Here is a 16,640-nt window from a genome sequence, read left to right on the forward strand (position 1 = left end):
CTGTATTTTAATTGTCAAAAAAAATCACAGTACCTACCCTTTTCCTGTGGTAGGATTTGAGCATTTAATGGACTGCCACTTTTACTTTCAGTTAAGAGCCAATGGTTAATGTTTTAGTTTTTCTTCATATTTCTAGGGTGACTGTATATGAATTTCTATGCAAAAGTATGTCTGATCTGGTTTATCAGTCCTGGGTCTTCATTTCTGATGAATATTCATGACCCAAAAGTGGTTATTTGGATTTCTGTGTCAAACAGCTTAGATGCTGTTTCTCAATATAAACAAACTATTTGGGAGTCAACTCAAGGAGGGGTTAGGTGCTTGGCTGCTTACCCTTTCATAGAGAGGTATTTGGAGTTATTGCCTGTAAAAGTCTGGAAGTGAATTAAAAAAATAACTGCTTTATTAAAGGTGAACTGCCAGCGACAAATTAAAATTAAGTCCAGATTTATGTGGCAAATGTTGCTACTAACCAGGTTGCAAAGAACATTCAGCACAGAAATAAATTTTAACTAAGGGTTTTTGTATATTATTTTTCCCCCTGAGAAGGACTCTTGGGACTTCTTGGTTCATCAACAGTATTGCAGAATATATCATTCTATTATAAAGAATATAGATTTCATGAACTATAAAGACTATTTTGATGATGCATTCTGGGATGTCCGAGTGATTAGGGGTATGGAACAGCTTCCCTATGAGGAGAGTTTAAAGGTCTGGGACTAATAATCTTGGAAAAGAGACAACTGAGGGGAGATATGATAGAGGTCTATACAATCATGAGTGGTGTAGAGAAAATGAATAAGGAAGTGTTATTTACCCCTTCACATAATACAAGAACCAGGGTTCACCCAACAAAATTAATAGGCAGGTTTAAAACAATCATAAGGAACTACTTCTTTACACAACACACAGTCAATCTGTGGAACTCGTTGCCAGGGGATGTTGTGAAGGCCAAAGTTATAACTGGGTTTAAAAAGGAATTAGATATGTTCATGGAAGATAAGTTCAGTAATAACTATTAACCAAGATGGTCAGAGATGCAACTCCATTTTCCAGGTGTCCCTAAACCTGTAACTGCCAGAAGCTGGGACTGGGTGATGGGGTGGATCAATCGATAAAGAACCCTGTTCTGTTCATTCCCTCTGAAGCATCTGGTACCGGCCACTGTCAGAAGACAGGATACTGGGCTAGATGGACCATTGGTCTGACTCAGTATGGCCATTCTTACATTTGTATATTTCATTAGTCCCCTCTGCTGTTCAATCTGTGTATTAGATTGCTAGAGTCAAAAATATGGAGATTCAGGTTGCAGTATTATCAGAATGCTAATATTACATTATTCTATACATCCTGATTATAGACTGTCAGATGATTATCAGACTGTCTAGCTGACAGTTTATTGAATGAGCAACAGCTGGTTGAAAGGACTCAATCAGACAAAACTGAGGATATACTGGTGAGTTGGAGAAGCCTTTTGACCAGCTTGTTGGCAGTTTGTGTGTCTGTTATCCAGAGAACGCATCCCTCATTGATAAGACCAGGGTAGAATTTGGAGGTCACTCTTGACTGCTCTTAGCATAAAGGCCCATGAAACAGTAATCAAGAGGAGTTATAACCATTTCCAGTTTAATCAGGAAAAGTTGATAATTTTTCTCATATGGAAACTCCAGCATGGTCATTAATGTCTTTGTTACATCCCAGGCCAGTGTAATGCACTCCTAAGTGGATTTCTCTTTAACTGATTCAGGGGCTATGACTAATGAAAAATGCAGCTGCACACTTTCTCCTTTGGAGCGAAGGATGGGTGTAAATTTGCGCCTGTTCTCATCAAACTACACTGCGTCCAAATACACCAAAGGATACAAATTAAAGTTCTCAGTAGTACTTTATAAGGCCCTTCTTTATCTTGACCTGTAGTCCCCCAACCCACGTGCTTGTTTGACAGTTATAACTGGCTAAAATGGATCTGCCCTTATTTCCCAGGTTTGGTCAGCACTGAAGTTCTGGAGTGCTATCTTTTAAGAGTTTATCTGATGGAACAAAGTTATGAGTCACTGGGATTACTAATTCTTCCCACTTTTGTCTAAGGGTGCTAAGTTTATAGACCCCACATCTCACAAACACTGCCTGTAGGACAATTCTGGGAGTCCCAAAATCAGTTGCATGGACCACCTTGTGTCATCAGATTTCAAAATGATGCTTTAATGAAACATGGTGTTTTCATGTAATGTCAGATTTTGTCACTGATGGGTTAATCCTCTTTGAACAACATAATACTTGTATGCAGTGTTGTTGTAGCTGAGTTGGTTACAAGATATTAGAGAAACAAGGTGGGTGAGGTAATATTTTTTATTGGAACAACTTCCATTGATGACAGAGACAAGCTTTTTAGCTTACACAGAGCTCTTCTTCAGGTTTGAAGAAAAAATTTATATCCCAAGAGGTAATGCACGTCTAGCCAGAGGCACATGGTGTAATAAATGCTCAAAACATGGACATTTTGCAGCTGTTTACCTCACCAAAGTAGTCAGGTAGTTGGTTCATATTACAGACAATCAGGAGCCATTCTTTCTGGGATCTATTATTTGTGATGACAGAGAGCTTGCCTGGGGAGAGAGACTGAATATTCATGGCAAGACTGTTGACTTTGAAACTGAGTCAGGAGCTGATGTCACAGTCATCTCAGAAGGGACTTACAATCATCCTCAACCCCTCCCAGAGCTGAAGTCACCTGACACAGCTCTGACTAGCCCTGGAGATATTCTGACCTGCACTGGCCAGTTCACCACAGAAACAATGTACAAAGACAAAAGCTATGCATTCAGAGTATATGTGATGAAAGGACCACAGACCAACATCTTTCTCTGATGCAGCATGACAGCCATGATAGGCCGAGTGAGAAAGGTAAAAGAACTTGATTGACTATTTGGTGATATTGAACTTTTGAAAGGAGATCCAGTACAAATAACCTTAAGAGACAATGCTAAACCATACAGTGTACATACACTTTGCAGGATCCCTAGCCCATTGCTTCATAAAGTGGAACCTTAGTTAAGGTGAATGGAGTGGACTCACATAATCAAGAAAATCTCTGAGCCAACAACATAATGTGCCCCAATGGTACCACTTATAAAGAAAAATGGAAAAATATGAATCTGTGTGGATCTTAAAAGACATAATGGAGCAGTTGTGAGAGAAAAATATATCCTCCCAACATCCAAAGACTTCCTCCCCAAAGTGAAAGAAGCTATAGTATACTCCAAACTGGACGCCTCCAGCAGCTTCTGGCAAATTCCATTAGCCAAAGAAAATGTTAAACTGACTAAGTTGTGAACACTCTTACAAGAGACATCACTCAGTTAGACAACTGCCAGGTCTAGAAACTGGTCACTATGTTCATGTCAAACTGAATGGAGAAAAAGGGTGGACCACTCCAACTGTCAGAAAGAAAAGGAATTCAGTGCCCAGATCAGACATGACAGAGAGTTCAACAGAAACCATCGACATCTGCAGCATGTTCCGTCAGAAAGAACCACCAATAAATGACAGGTTTCAGAGTAACAGCCGTGTCAGTCTGTATCCGCAAAAAGAACAGGAGGACTTGTGGCACCTTAGAGGCTAACCAGTTTATTAGAGCATAAGCTTTCGTGGGCTACAGCTCACTTCATGGGATGCATAGACTGGAACATAGCAAGAAGATAGATCTATATCTACACACAGAGAAGGTGGAAGTTGCCATGCAAACTGTAAGAGGCTAATTACTTAAGATGGGCTATTATCTGCAGGAGAAAAAAACTTTTTAACTTTTTGAAATGACTCTACAGAAGGCCGATGCTGAACGAGAAGACCCCAGGACTCCAGCCTGACCACAGCCAGGCGCTGCCACCACGAACGGACAGTCAGATGGCCAAGCGTTATGCACTACGGCTGTGTCATTAGAAAAACAGTATGACGCAGAGGCCGTTAGCTGACCGAGCGCACTGAACTTCAGCAGCAGCCGGCTCCTGTAAACACTGTCAAGGGTTGGGGCGCAGACCTGAGGGCGGGGGAGGTACACGTGGGATGTGAAAAATTGAATAGTATTGCGAGGTTCAGCCACTAGGTGGCGCTATGCGCGACGTACCCTGTTTGAACCACCCTCAGCATGCCTGGCCGAGCTTTAAAAGGGCCTGATGACGACATATCTGGGGTCACAACCACGCTCTGCGACTATCCATGTCCGGTACAGGAGCCGCACCAACCACATACCCACCTCATGCCAGCAAAGGAACGTCAACACTTCCGCCTCGGTAACCCTCACGGCCAATCGTTTCACCCCTCCAGAGCCTCTCCTCCGCCACGTGACTCGCACGATGGCTTCGTTCTCAGCGGCGTTCCTCTGGCGCATGCGCTGTAAGTTTCAGTCTCTGTCAGCCGGTTAATCGGCTAGCCTTTTTTCTGCGCATGCTCTGAGCGGCCGCCCTCTTCCCCCCCTCCGCACTCTATTGCGCATGCGTTGAACTCCATCGCCCTGTTTGGTGCATGCGCTGAGGGAGGCTGCCCGTGCGCTCCACCTTGCTCTAGCTCCGCCTTCGTTACTACCGGGACCGGCGGCTGTGATGGCGGCCTGGCCGGGTCCGCTCCATTCGGTGCTGCTGTTGCTGGTGGCGTCGGTGCTGCCCGGCGGCTCGTGGGGCTCAGAGGCGGCCGGGGCGGGGGAGTCCCCGGGCGGGCCGGGCCCCGGGGAGCGGTTTAAAATCGAGGGCCGGGCGGTGGTGCCCGGGGTGAAGCCGCAGGACTGGATCGCGGCGGCCCGGGTGCTGGTGGACGGGGAGGAGCACGTCGGCTTCCTCAAGTGAGCGGCGGAGGGGCTCGGGGAGAGGCGGGGCCGGGGGTGGGCAGTCGCCGCGTGCCGGGGCCAGCAGGGCCGTTAGACCCCGCCGGGCGGATCGCCCCTCCCGGGGTCTCTGCTGCCCACTCCCTAGACGGGCAGCGGGTGACGGACGGGAGCCCCCCGCACACAGAGCTGCGTCGCAGCCCTTCGCGGCGAGGGGGCGATCTGGGGAGCGGGGGCTGGGCTGACGCTCGCCCGGCTCCTGCCGCAAACGCCCTTCCCCGTCACGGGCCGCCTTACGCCTCCGCACGCCTTACACTTGGCCGGCCTCCGGGGGCTGAGCGCGCCCTGCCGAGCCGCCCTGCTGTCACGCCCCGCTGGGCCTGTTGATGCTTTGGCGGCCTGGCCCGCGGCTGTGCCCCTCGCTCCTACTTGCCCCCTGGGTTGATGGTGTAGGGTTCGTTATGATCGGTGGGTGGCTGGCGTTCTTAACCCCCTTCCCTTACTCATGGCAGGAAAAACCCACAGAATTATGGGCAGAGCCAGACCACATTTCTCACTTGCCCAGCCTTCCCAGTGGCCCACGAGGTTAGGCAGCTTGTGCAGGCAAAGGGAGCTGCCTTCCACAGATGTTGTAACATAGGAATCAAAAACCGTGTAGGACAAGTAGTTCAGTCACAGTTGCAAAGCTTCCACCAATTTATTTCTGGGAACCTGATTGTGATGTCATCAGTGATTCCATCATAGCTTTTTTTTTTTTGTAAACTCTGATAGTATCTATTGAAATTTATAGGCTACTCTTTAATGTCCCTGAATGACAACGATCAGGTGACATCACATGCTCAGTGGTTTGAGCATTGGCCTGCTAAACCTGGGTTTGTGAGTTCAATCCCTGAGGGGGCCTTTAGGGATCTGGGGCAAAAATTGGGGATTGGTCCTGCTTTGAGCAGGGGGTTAGATTAGATGACCTCCTGAGGTCCCTTCCAACCCTGAGATTCTATGTATAAATCATCTTAAAAAAATGTCAGTTCTAATAGTCTCTTGTATATTGAAGCATGATGAATCTTTATTTTATTTCCTCAGGACAGATGGAAGTTTTGTGGTTCATGATATACCTTCTGGATCTTACGTAGTAGAAGTTATATCCCCAGCTTATAGGTTTGAACCAGTTCGAGTGGACATAACTTCAAAAGGCAAAATGAGGTGAGCCCTTCAGATTATTTCTGCATTGATCCATTGAAACAAATTGAATCTGCCTGCTAGTGCAGTATTAGTGTTGCTTGAACTCACTGTAGTTCGGACAGGGTTGGTACTTTCATTTTAGACCTTAAGTTTCAATTGTTTATATCTTTTTTTCAAAAAAAGAAAAGGAATACTTGTGGCACCTTAGAAACTAACCAATTTATTTGAGCATAAGCTTTCGTGAGCTACAGCTCACTTCATCGGATGCATACTGTGGAAACTGCAGAAGACATTATATACACAGAGACCATGAAACAATACCTCCTCCCACCCCACTCTCCTGCTGGTAATAGCTTATCTAAAGTGATCACTCTCCTTACAATGTGTATGATAATCAAGTTGGGCCATTTCCAGCACAAATCCAGGTTTTCTCACCCCCCCCCCCCCACACACACACAAACTCACTCTCCTGCTGGTAATAGCCCATCCAAAGTGACCACTCTCTTTACAATGTGTATGATAATCAAGGTGGGCCATTTCTAGCACAAATCCAGGTTTTCTCACCCCACCCCCCCTTTTTCCAAAAACCCCACACACAAACTCACTCTCCTGCTGGTAATAGCTTATCCAAAGTGACCACTCTCCTTACAATGTGTATGAAAATCAAAGTGGGCCATTTCCAGCACAAATCCAGGTTCTCTCTCACACACACCCCCCGCCACACACACACAGACTCGCTCTCCTGCTGGTAATAGCTCATCCAAACTGACCACTCTCCTTACAATGTGTATGATAATCAAGGTGGGCCATTTCCAGCATAAATCCAAGTTTAACCAGAAGGTCTGGGGAGGGGTTTAGGAAAATACAAGGGGAAATAGGCTACCTTGCAGAATGACTTAGCCACTCCCAGTCTCTATTTAAGCCTAAATTAATAGTATCCAATTTGCAAATGAATTCCAATTCAGCAGTTTCTCGCTGGAGTCTGGATTTGAAGTTTTTTTGTTTTAAGATAGCGACCTTCATGTCTGTAATTGCGTGACCAGAGAGATTGAAGTGTTCTCTGACTGGTTTATGAATGTTATAATTCTTGACATCTGATTTGTGTCCATTTATTCTTTTACGTAGAGACTGTCCAGTTTGACCAATGTACATGGCAGAGGGGCATTGCTGGCACATGATGGCATATATCACATTGGTGGATGTGCAGGTGAACGAGCCTCTGATAGTGTGGCTGATGTTATTAGGCCCTATGATGGTATCCCCTGAATAGATATGTGGGCACAGTTGGCAACGGACTTTGTTGCAAGGATAGGTTCCTGGGTTAGTGGTTCTGTTGTGTGGTATGTGGTTGTTGGTGAGTATTTGCTTCAGGTTGGGGGGCTGTCTGTAGGCAAGGACTGGCCTGTCTCCCAAGATTTTTGAGAGCGTTGGTTCATCCTTCAGGATAGGTTGTAGATCCTTAATAATGCGTTGGAGGGGTTTTAGTTGGGGGCTGAAGGTGACGGCTAGTGGCGTTCTGTTATTTTCTTTGTTAGGCCTGTCCTGTAGTAGGTGATTTCTGGGAACTCTTCTGGCTCTATCAATCTGTTTCTTCACTTCCGCAGGTGGGTATTGTAGTTGTAAGAATGCTTGATAGAGATCTTGTAGGTGTTTGTCTCTGTCTGAGGGGTTGGAGCAAATGTGGTTGTATCGCAGAGCTTGGCTGTAGACGATGGATCGTGTGGTGTGGTCAGGGTGAAAGCTGGAGGCATGTAGGTAGGAATAGCGGTCAGTAGGTTTCTGGTATAGGGTGATGTTTATGTGACCATTGTTTATTAGCACTGTAGTGTCCAGGAAGTGGATCTCTTGTGTGGACTGGACCAGGCTGAGGTTGATGGTGGGATGGTAACATTTTTACGGCTGAATTAGAACAACGCTTCCTCAGCTCTCGTCCCCTAACGCCCCTACTCTACTTGCGCTATATTGATGACATCTTCATCATCTGGACCCATGGAAAAGAAGCCCTTGAGGAATTCCACCATGATTTCAACAATTTCCATCCCACCATCAACCTCAGCCCGTTGCCAACTGTGCCCACATATCTATTCAGGGGACACCATCACAGGGCCTAATAACATCAGCCACACTATCAGAGGCTCGTTCACCTGCACATCCACCAATGTGATATATGCCATCATGTGCCAGCAATGCCCCTCTGCAGAGGGTGAGAAAACCTGGATTTGTGCTGGAAATGGCCCAACTTGATTATCATACACATTGTAAGGAGAGTGGTCACTTTAGATAAGCTATTACCAGCAGGAGAGTGGGGTGGGAGGAGGTATTGTTTCATGGTCTCTGTGTATATAATGTCTTCTGCAGTTTCCACAGTATGCATCCGATGAAGTGAGCTGTAGCTCATGAAAGCTCATGCTCAAATAAATTGGTTAGTCTCTAAGGTGCCACAAGTACTCCTTTTCTTTTTGTGAATACAGACTAACATGGCTGTTACTCTGAAACCTTTTTTCAAAAGTTATTTATAGATGGAAATTTAGTTTCAAAAGTTTAGCTTTATTTTGATTTTTTTTCCCCTATTCTCGCAACTTTAATATGAGTGAATGGAAAAGATTTGGAAGAGTTTTGTTTCCTTTCACCACTTCAATAATTTATTGGGTTGATAGCAGGCAATGTAAAATAAAATCTTCCCCTAAAATCTCTACCTCCTTTGTTTTTTGAGAGGCTTCCAGTGGTCTCCTGAGATTCTTTTCTTTACATTTTTAGTATGTGTCCTCTTTCTGTCTTGCTTGGTTACTTTCTGTCTGAGTCAGGAAGACGGTCTCCATCTCTCTGTCCCTGGAATCTCTCTGTGCTGTTTTGTTCATTCTCCTTCAGTTAGTCTAAAGTAGTTATTTGAAGAACGCACATCCTTATTCCAGGAGTGGAGCAGGTTGCTGTGTTAGTATGGAGAATGAAGGACCATACGTGTTCCTAAATTCTGAAGTGCTCTTATTAGACCATGGCACAGATCCCTGTACTGTTTGTCTATGCTTTCCTCATCCGCAGCAACTTTAGTTGCGTCCTTTGTTTGTGTTCGTTACAGTAGGGCATCTTAGTGCACACTAAGGCTTTGTCTACGCTGGCAAGTGAAAGGCAAAACTTTTATCATTCAGAGGTGTTGGAAAAAACAGCCTCCCAAAAGACAAAAGTTTTGTCCACCACAAGCGCTGGTGGGAACGGCGCTTTGTTGGCAGGAGAGCTTGCGCCTGCCAACAAACAGCAGCTTCACTGCTCACCTTTTGGCAGCACGGCTGTACCGGCACAGCCATGTCGCTAAAAGCTGCGTAGTGTAGACATAACCTAATACACAACTCTACATTATTGTACACTATTCAGCACATAGTACAAAGGAATAGCTGTCCTGTCCAATAAGAGGGATTTATTTGAACTAGTAAGATGAAATAAAAATGTTTAAATTGTACTTTTTCTTTAATTTCTATACGTATGTAGCAACTTTAACTTGACACGTTAAGTGATCATACAATGGCAAATCCTGTTATAAGTGATAAGCACAAGAGGCGGAATAAAGGTGCCTATGGGAACTGTAATACTTATTTTTCTGGTTCTGAAAAATTAACATTTCAAATTGAATATTGCATTAACCGAGTCTTTGCATTTAATTACATATATCATAATGTTGTCTGTCTTATTTGAAAGCTTAAACCTACAAGCTCATTAGATGTCTCATCCTATTAACAACCATGACATACTTTAAATTTTTAAAAGTAAAATATTTTTAAAAAGGAATCCCAGGTTGAGGTGGGACTGATTGTTTGTCAGACATAATTAGAATCTTTGGTACTCAGAGAGAGGCTTGGGTGCAAGTGGCTCTTTTAACGTGCCTCCTTTAGCTCTTTGCATTATATGATATAAATATAAATATTTCCCCATCATACTGTTTCATTTACTATAGTACTATACATTTATATTTAAACAATGAATTCACCCTACTGTGTCTCTTTTGGGTAATGTTGATTGCTAATTTGGCTCTTGAACTTTTGAGGTCTGAGTATCACTGAATTAGATTGTTCCAGTATTTGTTCCTGTCGAATGCCAGACTTGAAAATGAGCTTTGGTGAATGTAATGCACTTGTTTTCCGGCATGGGGGGGTTAAGCAGACACTTCAGAAATTGTTAACATTATAATCCATATTTAACCTGACTATGATATTCAGTACCCAGAAGAATGTGTTCTCCCAGTTATACTTAACAAACCAAGTTTACCAGTTAGCTGGTTACTGAGATCTCCATAACTGTATTGAAGAAGACCTTGGAGTCACAGCTGAATTTTTTTCTAAAGCTTTAATCAAATTGTCTCATGGTAAAGTTAGCTGACTAATCTTTTCTGACCAGCATTAATAAATTAACACACATAGTTCTTCATCAACCACTTCCCAACAAATGGCTCTACTGTTTCTGATCTTCTGTTTTGTTTTCTTACCTGTCCACTTTAAATTTATACATTCTACCATAATTGATAGTCTGGAAAAATATTAAGAGGGGATATTATTAGTGGATGGGATGATGGGTACTGCTTAAAGAGTAACATTTGGACAAATGTTTTCCATGGTTCACACTTCCATGTAGCAGCTTGTTAAGTTTGTAGTCTTGTAACAAGCTTTGACCAGAGGGAATATTATAAAGGACTTGTCAAGTTAGAGGAAAGGGTTTTAAAAATGCTTTAAAAATACTTATTTTTTCACTAGAGCAAGATATGTGAATTACATCAAAACGTCAGAAGTAGTCAGGCTGCCATACCCGCTTCAGATGAAATCTTCTGGACCCCCTTCTTACTTCATAAAGAGAGAGTCTTGGGGATGGACAGACTTTCTAATGAACCCAATGGTATGTATAGATGCAGCACACAAATCTATTTGCTGCTGATTTGAGATTTTTACCTTAAAGCTTTTTAGTAGCGGATTTAGGGTAGCATCCATCCATAGCAGTTAGAACGCCAAGCAAAGAAAAAAATTAATTCTTGGTACTTGTGAAATAGAGAAAATACACAATCAATTTGGAAATCTCAGTAAAATAAACTTGTTTTTCATATATATTGTCCATAGAATAAGAGGCATTACTAGAGATGAATGGTTACACCAGCTGAAGAGCAATTGCAGGTTTATGGTAGTTGAAAAATGCTTATTACTGATAATTGGATGAACCCAGTGGGGTGGTTGCAACATTGACTTAAAGGGTCACACTCTCAGCCAGCAGCAAGATTCTTTCGCTGCTTTTTTCATTAATAAGAGCAGGCATTGCAGCATTAAGCATAACGGTAATTGCAAATAACCAATACAGATTATGAGTTTTCATAGTAAAAATATTAATCTCCTGTTGGATCAAGCTATCTGCTGTTTTCCCAGTTCAAATCATGAAAGCGTTATTTCTTTATTTTACACTTTTTAAATTAGAATATAAGTGAGCATATTAAAATCTAACATGCAGAGAACAAAACCACAATCTAGGGGGAAATCACAGGCAAATACATGAAAATATGATGCATCCTAAACATCCTGAAGCATTCATTTTTGTATTAAAATATGTTAAAGGAATGCTATGGCTCTCTAGGTACTAAGCTTTACTTTGTCTTGGACAATGTTATAGTTGTAAATGTGATTGTTTAAAAAACAAGGCTATCAAATTAAAATAGTCTTCAAATCAGAAGAACCAAAATGCACACTACTCCTTTTAATGTCAGTCCCAAATATAAACAAAGCTGTGTATGTGCACTATGCTTAGGTTCTATCTTAATAGAGCTTTAAAAGAGTTAAGACTTGGAACAGTCTAAGATGGGGAAACACTAAAGCGCAAGCTGTGGATCTGCATCCATTGCAAAGCACATGTAACTGCAATATAAAATTTTGTAGAACTAATTTGGTGACTAAATAGTGCCTTGTTCTGAAGGTCATGAACAAAAATATTAACAAACTAACTGTTTATGCTCAGATGAATTAGGACCAATCTACAGTAGAAGTTTAACTGTGTCTGGCTCAATTAAGGGCACCTCTGTCCAATGATAGTTAAACTTCTACTGTAGACTGGTCCTAATACGTCTGAGCATGCACAGTTATTGTATGTTAATGTTTTTGTTTAAGACTTTCAGTACAAGTTTCAAAACAAGACACTATATATGTATAGTGTGTGTATGTATGTATAAATAAATCAATCTTTAGGGTATTTTGTTATATCCTGGGTTAATCATGGATAGTGTATCAGGAAAATGGACAAATCCCAACCAAAATCCTTCTAGATATTTTTAATGTCCCAGAGAGTTCCCATGCTTTAGCAGAATAGGAGGGTATTCAGAGAAATAAAAGACACACCCCATCACACACATGTTCCTGCTTTTCCTCTTCAAGGCATGTTGACTAGATTTAAAATTGAGGTAGGTAGTACTGTCTTGATTACTTTTAGGCCTGCAGATCTTTTCATAGGCAGAGTTCTTACTGAATTATGACAAACAGAACCGGGCAAAAGATGTGCTTCCAGTGTTTCAGGAATCCACTTCTCTCTTAAAATCAGTGCCACAAGTCCTCCTTTTCTTTTTACTCTGAAACCTCTCTAAAGAATCTGAGAGCTCAACCACTTTGATATAGTTGGCATGCACTCTAACCTTGCTCTCTAAATTTTATTTAAATTCTTTGCAGTCCTGCTGAGAATCCTTAGTTATGTATCTCTCTAGTGACCCATAATGTGGCAGTGTACGTATCAGTACATCCGATTCTGTGACTATCCTAAAACACTGAAATAACTTTTCAGGAAAATGAAGTCTTCTATTTGCTACAGAACTGCTGATGGGAATGAGCTGAGATTCCCTGAAACTCCATTTTGTTGGGTTGATCTACCATGGAACAGGTCACAGATCCTAATGACACCTTTTCTAGGAGGTGATGTGTTCTAAAAATTGACATGTTTCTCTCCTACTTGTTTGTCTTACCTTTTTACAGTCTCTCAACTACAGTCTGTTTATTATGCAACTTTTCACCTATGTTAAAAACTTCATACCAAATGTGCACACATCCCAAAAACGGTGTAAGTAGGATCTGAGTTGACATACATCCATCTCTTGGGCTTCCTTTTCAAGTGTATCTGAAAGATTAATCTGATAGAATTTTGGGGAAAAAACTATAATTTCATTTGTTTTTTTTTCCCTTTCAATAAATGACAGGGTTTTTTTTGTAGCCTCCTCTTCTCCACACACCCATCCTACTGGAACTTCCCCGTGATCAGTTGCCTTTAAAATTCATGATGGTTTTGTTGCCCTCCACACTCCTAGAGTGCATTGCTTTATTGTAGCAATCAGGGTTGAAGGCTTTAACAATATTCCATTTGAAACATTCCATTCTCTGCCAATGAATCACCAAATTCAGAATTTAAACTGAAGTCTCCTACTTGGCATCTTATAGAATGACTAGGTTACTGAGCCAAATCTTCAGTAGTTTTGGAATATGGATTTCCAGCTAAGATTGAATTTTCCCTCTCAGGTGTTCAATGTCAGATGTCTTCCTGCTTACTGAAGTCTTTCTTAAAATACTTCAAACAATGACTCAGACTAAGGAAATGTTCTTTGAATTTCTCTCTTCTGTTTAGGTTATGATGATGGTTCTTCCATTACTGATATTTGTATTGCTGCCTAAAGTTGTCAACACCAGTGATCCTGACATGAGACGAGTAAGTATGCTCAGTATGAGTGGATATCAAAAACATGAGTGGATTTCAAATTTGCAGCAAACAATGGTGATGAGATATTAAATTACAAAAAACAAACACAGTACAAACTGAAAGTTGCCTTATGGGACGCACTAATAGACAGCTGTATTCATTCAGTGAAAACTGAGGCCATGTCTACACTTATGGGAGATCAATGCGGCTGCGATCAATTTAGCAGGTCTAGTGAAGACCTGCAAAATCAATCGCAGAGCACTCCCCGGTTGAATAAGGTAAGTTGACGGGAGAGCATCTCCCATTGACGTAGCGTGGTGTAGACACCGTAGTAAGTCGACCTAAGCTACGTTGACTCCAGCTACGTTATTCATGTAGCTGGAGTAGCGTAACATAGGTCGACTTACCCCAGTAGTTTAGACAAGGCCTGAGTTGCAAATACCGTTATTCGGTTCTAGTATCAGTTCTATAAGCCTGCACTTGGGTCAGAACACAGAGTTTAATTTAATTATGCACAGCTATGAATTGTATTATGGTCTGATATTTTCCAGACCTTCTGCAAAAATCAATTAATGCCCAAATCTCTCTCCACCTAGTTCTCTTGTAAATCTTCTAATTTTTATTCTTCACTGTTAAAATCAAGCATTGAAGACCCAACAGGGCTTGCTTTTGTATACTATTTATAGACTCCTCTGGGTGTGTTGTGGGGCATAAGACTTCGTGTTCTCTTCCCCTCCTGTGCCACCACAAAAAATGTATGGTTTACTGGTGTCTATTCCTGGTGTCAGAGGTGTTTTGATATGGAACCTTAATGTAGCCACTTATTTTTAAATGATCCTAATTTATTGTCCTTTTACCATGCAAAATGCCAAATAGCGGAAAGCTAGGACAAAATGGAGATTCAAGGTGTTTACGAAATCTTTTCTACTATCTAGAAATGTTCATTGTCTGTCTTTGGGTGGCTGCTTCTTTTGGGATTCAGTTGGTTCCAACTCCTCTTTCTCAGAAACCACTGTCTTCAGTAGTACTTTGCAGGTGTCCAGACCTCTTTAAAGTGATATCTATTAAAAGCAAAAATCAGAAGAAGGTGTGTAATGCCTCTGGTTTAACTTTGAGAGAAGCTAAAACTTGAAAGTAGACCAACTACCTATGAAATGCTGTTGAAGTAGGTTAAATCGTAGAGTCTGTTTTAGAAAAAAGCCAAAACAGCCAAAAAAAACCAAAAAAAACCCTGTTGTTCTTTATGAAGTGCATGCACTCATCCACTGCTGAGGACAGACAAGCTGCCCTCATCTTTTAGTTTTTATTAATTGGGTAATTTGGCTTTGTAGTAAAAAATTCAAAGTTGAAAGTCTCAGTGACTATCAAGATTCTATCTTGGAGGAATGGGAAAGTGTTAAAATCTAAGAGCTAGAATAAAATGGAAAATGACATTGCCTTAGTGGCTATGTATTAAACCCTACAGTATAAACCTAAAACTCATTCACTTATGAAAAAGGAGCTTTTACTGCACTCTTCAACTGCTTGTTTTTTTTCTTTGGGTGATCAGCATATTGATATCTAATATATAAAGCTAAGGTAATAGTTGTGCTCTTGTAGAAGTATTTAAATATAGGAATAATATCAACAGGCTACCCAGCTAACTTTTGGCTTGTTCTTACTTGAAAAATACTTGAAATTATAAAACAATTCTGAATGTTTGTATTGCCTTTCTGTCCCTCATGTTAAGGGCTGGTATAATAAAAATATAACTAAAAAGTTACAGCATTTTGGAAAAGTAATTGAACTTTTATTAATAAAATACTTTATTTCCTTTTGTAAAAGAAGATAACTTGTTTATTTTTCAAAATGAAAGAATATTTATGCTAAATTGTCTAAAGCTAGGTTAAGCATGGATGGATAGATGTCCTCACATTTAAGATCCTTTTCTGCACATGGAAAAGGAAGATATTAAGGCAGTGGATCAGAGCTGTAAACTAGCTATTCAGTAATTGATAGCTATGTAAGAAATTCTAAAAATTTCTGCTAGATGTGCAATAAATACTAGGTTTTCAAACCTTTGGGCCAAATCTGCAAAACTTAAAAATATGTAAAGTCCAGAAGAGGACATTGATCTTAAAATCTAAAGATCTTAAATCTTAAGACAAGTCTAAATAGTATTGTGCAGAGGATCAGTGTATCTTAGCTACAGTTAGCTTTGAAAAATTGATAGTTTTTATATAACAAGTATCTGCCCTGTAAGACTACTTGAGACATGGTTGCCTGGGCTATACTGAGTGCTTTTATTTGTCTTTGTTTGTTTTTAAGTTTCTTTGTGTAGTTTGGGGTTTGGCTGCGGTTGCACAAATACATTATCTTTATAGTGATGTGCTCACTAGAGAACTAGTGCATAGCAACATGATCGAGGAAATTGCAAAGCTACTTAATGTGCCAGTTCAACTGATGTTACAGAAACAGCCTTAAATAGTCAACAGTTTACACTTAGATTGTCTGATTTTTGTGTGCAGGAAATGGAGCAGTCAATGAATATGCTAAATTCCAACCACGAACTGCCCGATGTCTCTGAGTTCATGACAAGACTTTTCTCTTCAAAATCTTCCAGCAAGTCTGGCAGTGGGAGCAGTAAAGCAGGGAAAAGTGGTGCTGGAAAAAGGAGGTAGTTGTTGCTTCCTCCTGCGCCTGAGTTTGCACAGCTGTTTTTGTGTGGTATCATCTATGTGGGTCTTGGAAGTTCAAAACACCAATACTGTAAACTTGATCCAACATGAAAATTGATCTGCTACAACTGTTGTATGTGATGTGGCTTTTTAGCCTATTTAAGCTGTTTTGTACTTGGCAGTAAGCAGAGGAGGACGTGGCTTAAATCTTGTATGTGTATAAGGTCAATATTGATGATACTAAATTAACTATATTGCTCTGTAGAAAATGACATTAAAATAATTAAATTATA

At 41.2% G+C, this 16,640-nt stretch overlaps 1 protein-coding gene across 1 annotated transcript; it reads left to right on the top strand.

Moving 5' to 3' along the window:
- Positions 1-4,513: 4,513 nt before the first annotated feature.
- Positions 4,514-16,640, top strand: EMC7 (ER membrane protein complex subunit 7). The gene is made up of 5 exons (XM_073348824.1): positions 4,514-4,834; positions 5,897-6,016; positions 10,735-10,873; positions 13,619-13,699; positions 16,198-16,640. Exons 1-5 carry the CDS (start codon positions 4,599-4,601, stop codon positions 16,348-16,350), a joined length of 729 nt encoding a protein of 242 aa, XP_073204925.1. The 5' UTR covers positions 4,514-4,598; the 3' UTR covers positions 16,351-16,640.

This window comes from Lepidochelys kempii, chromosome 6 (genome assembly GCF_965140265.1).
Source record: "Lepidochelys kempii isolate rLepKem1 chromosome 6, rLepKem1.hap2, whole genome shotgun sequence".
NCBI classification, from domain to species: Eukaryota; Metazoa; Chordata; order Testudines; family Cheloniidae; genus Lepidochelys; species Lepidochelys kempii.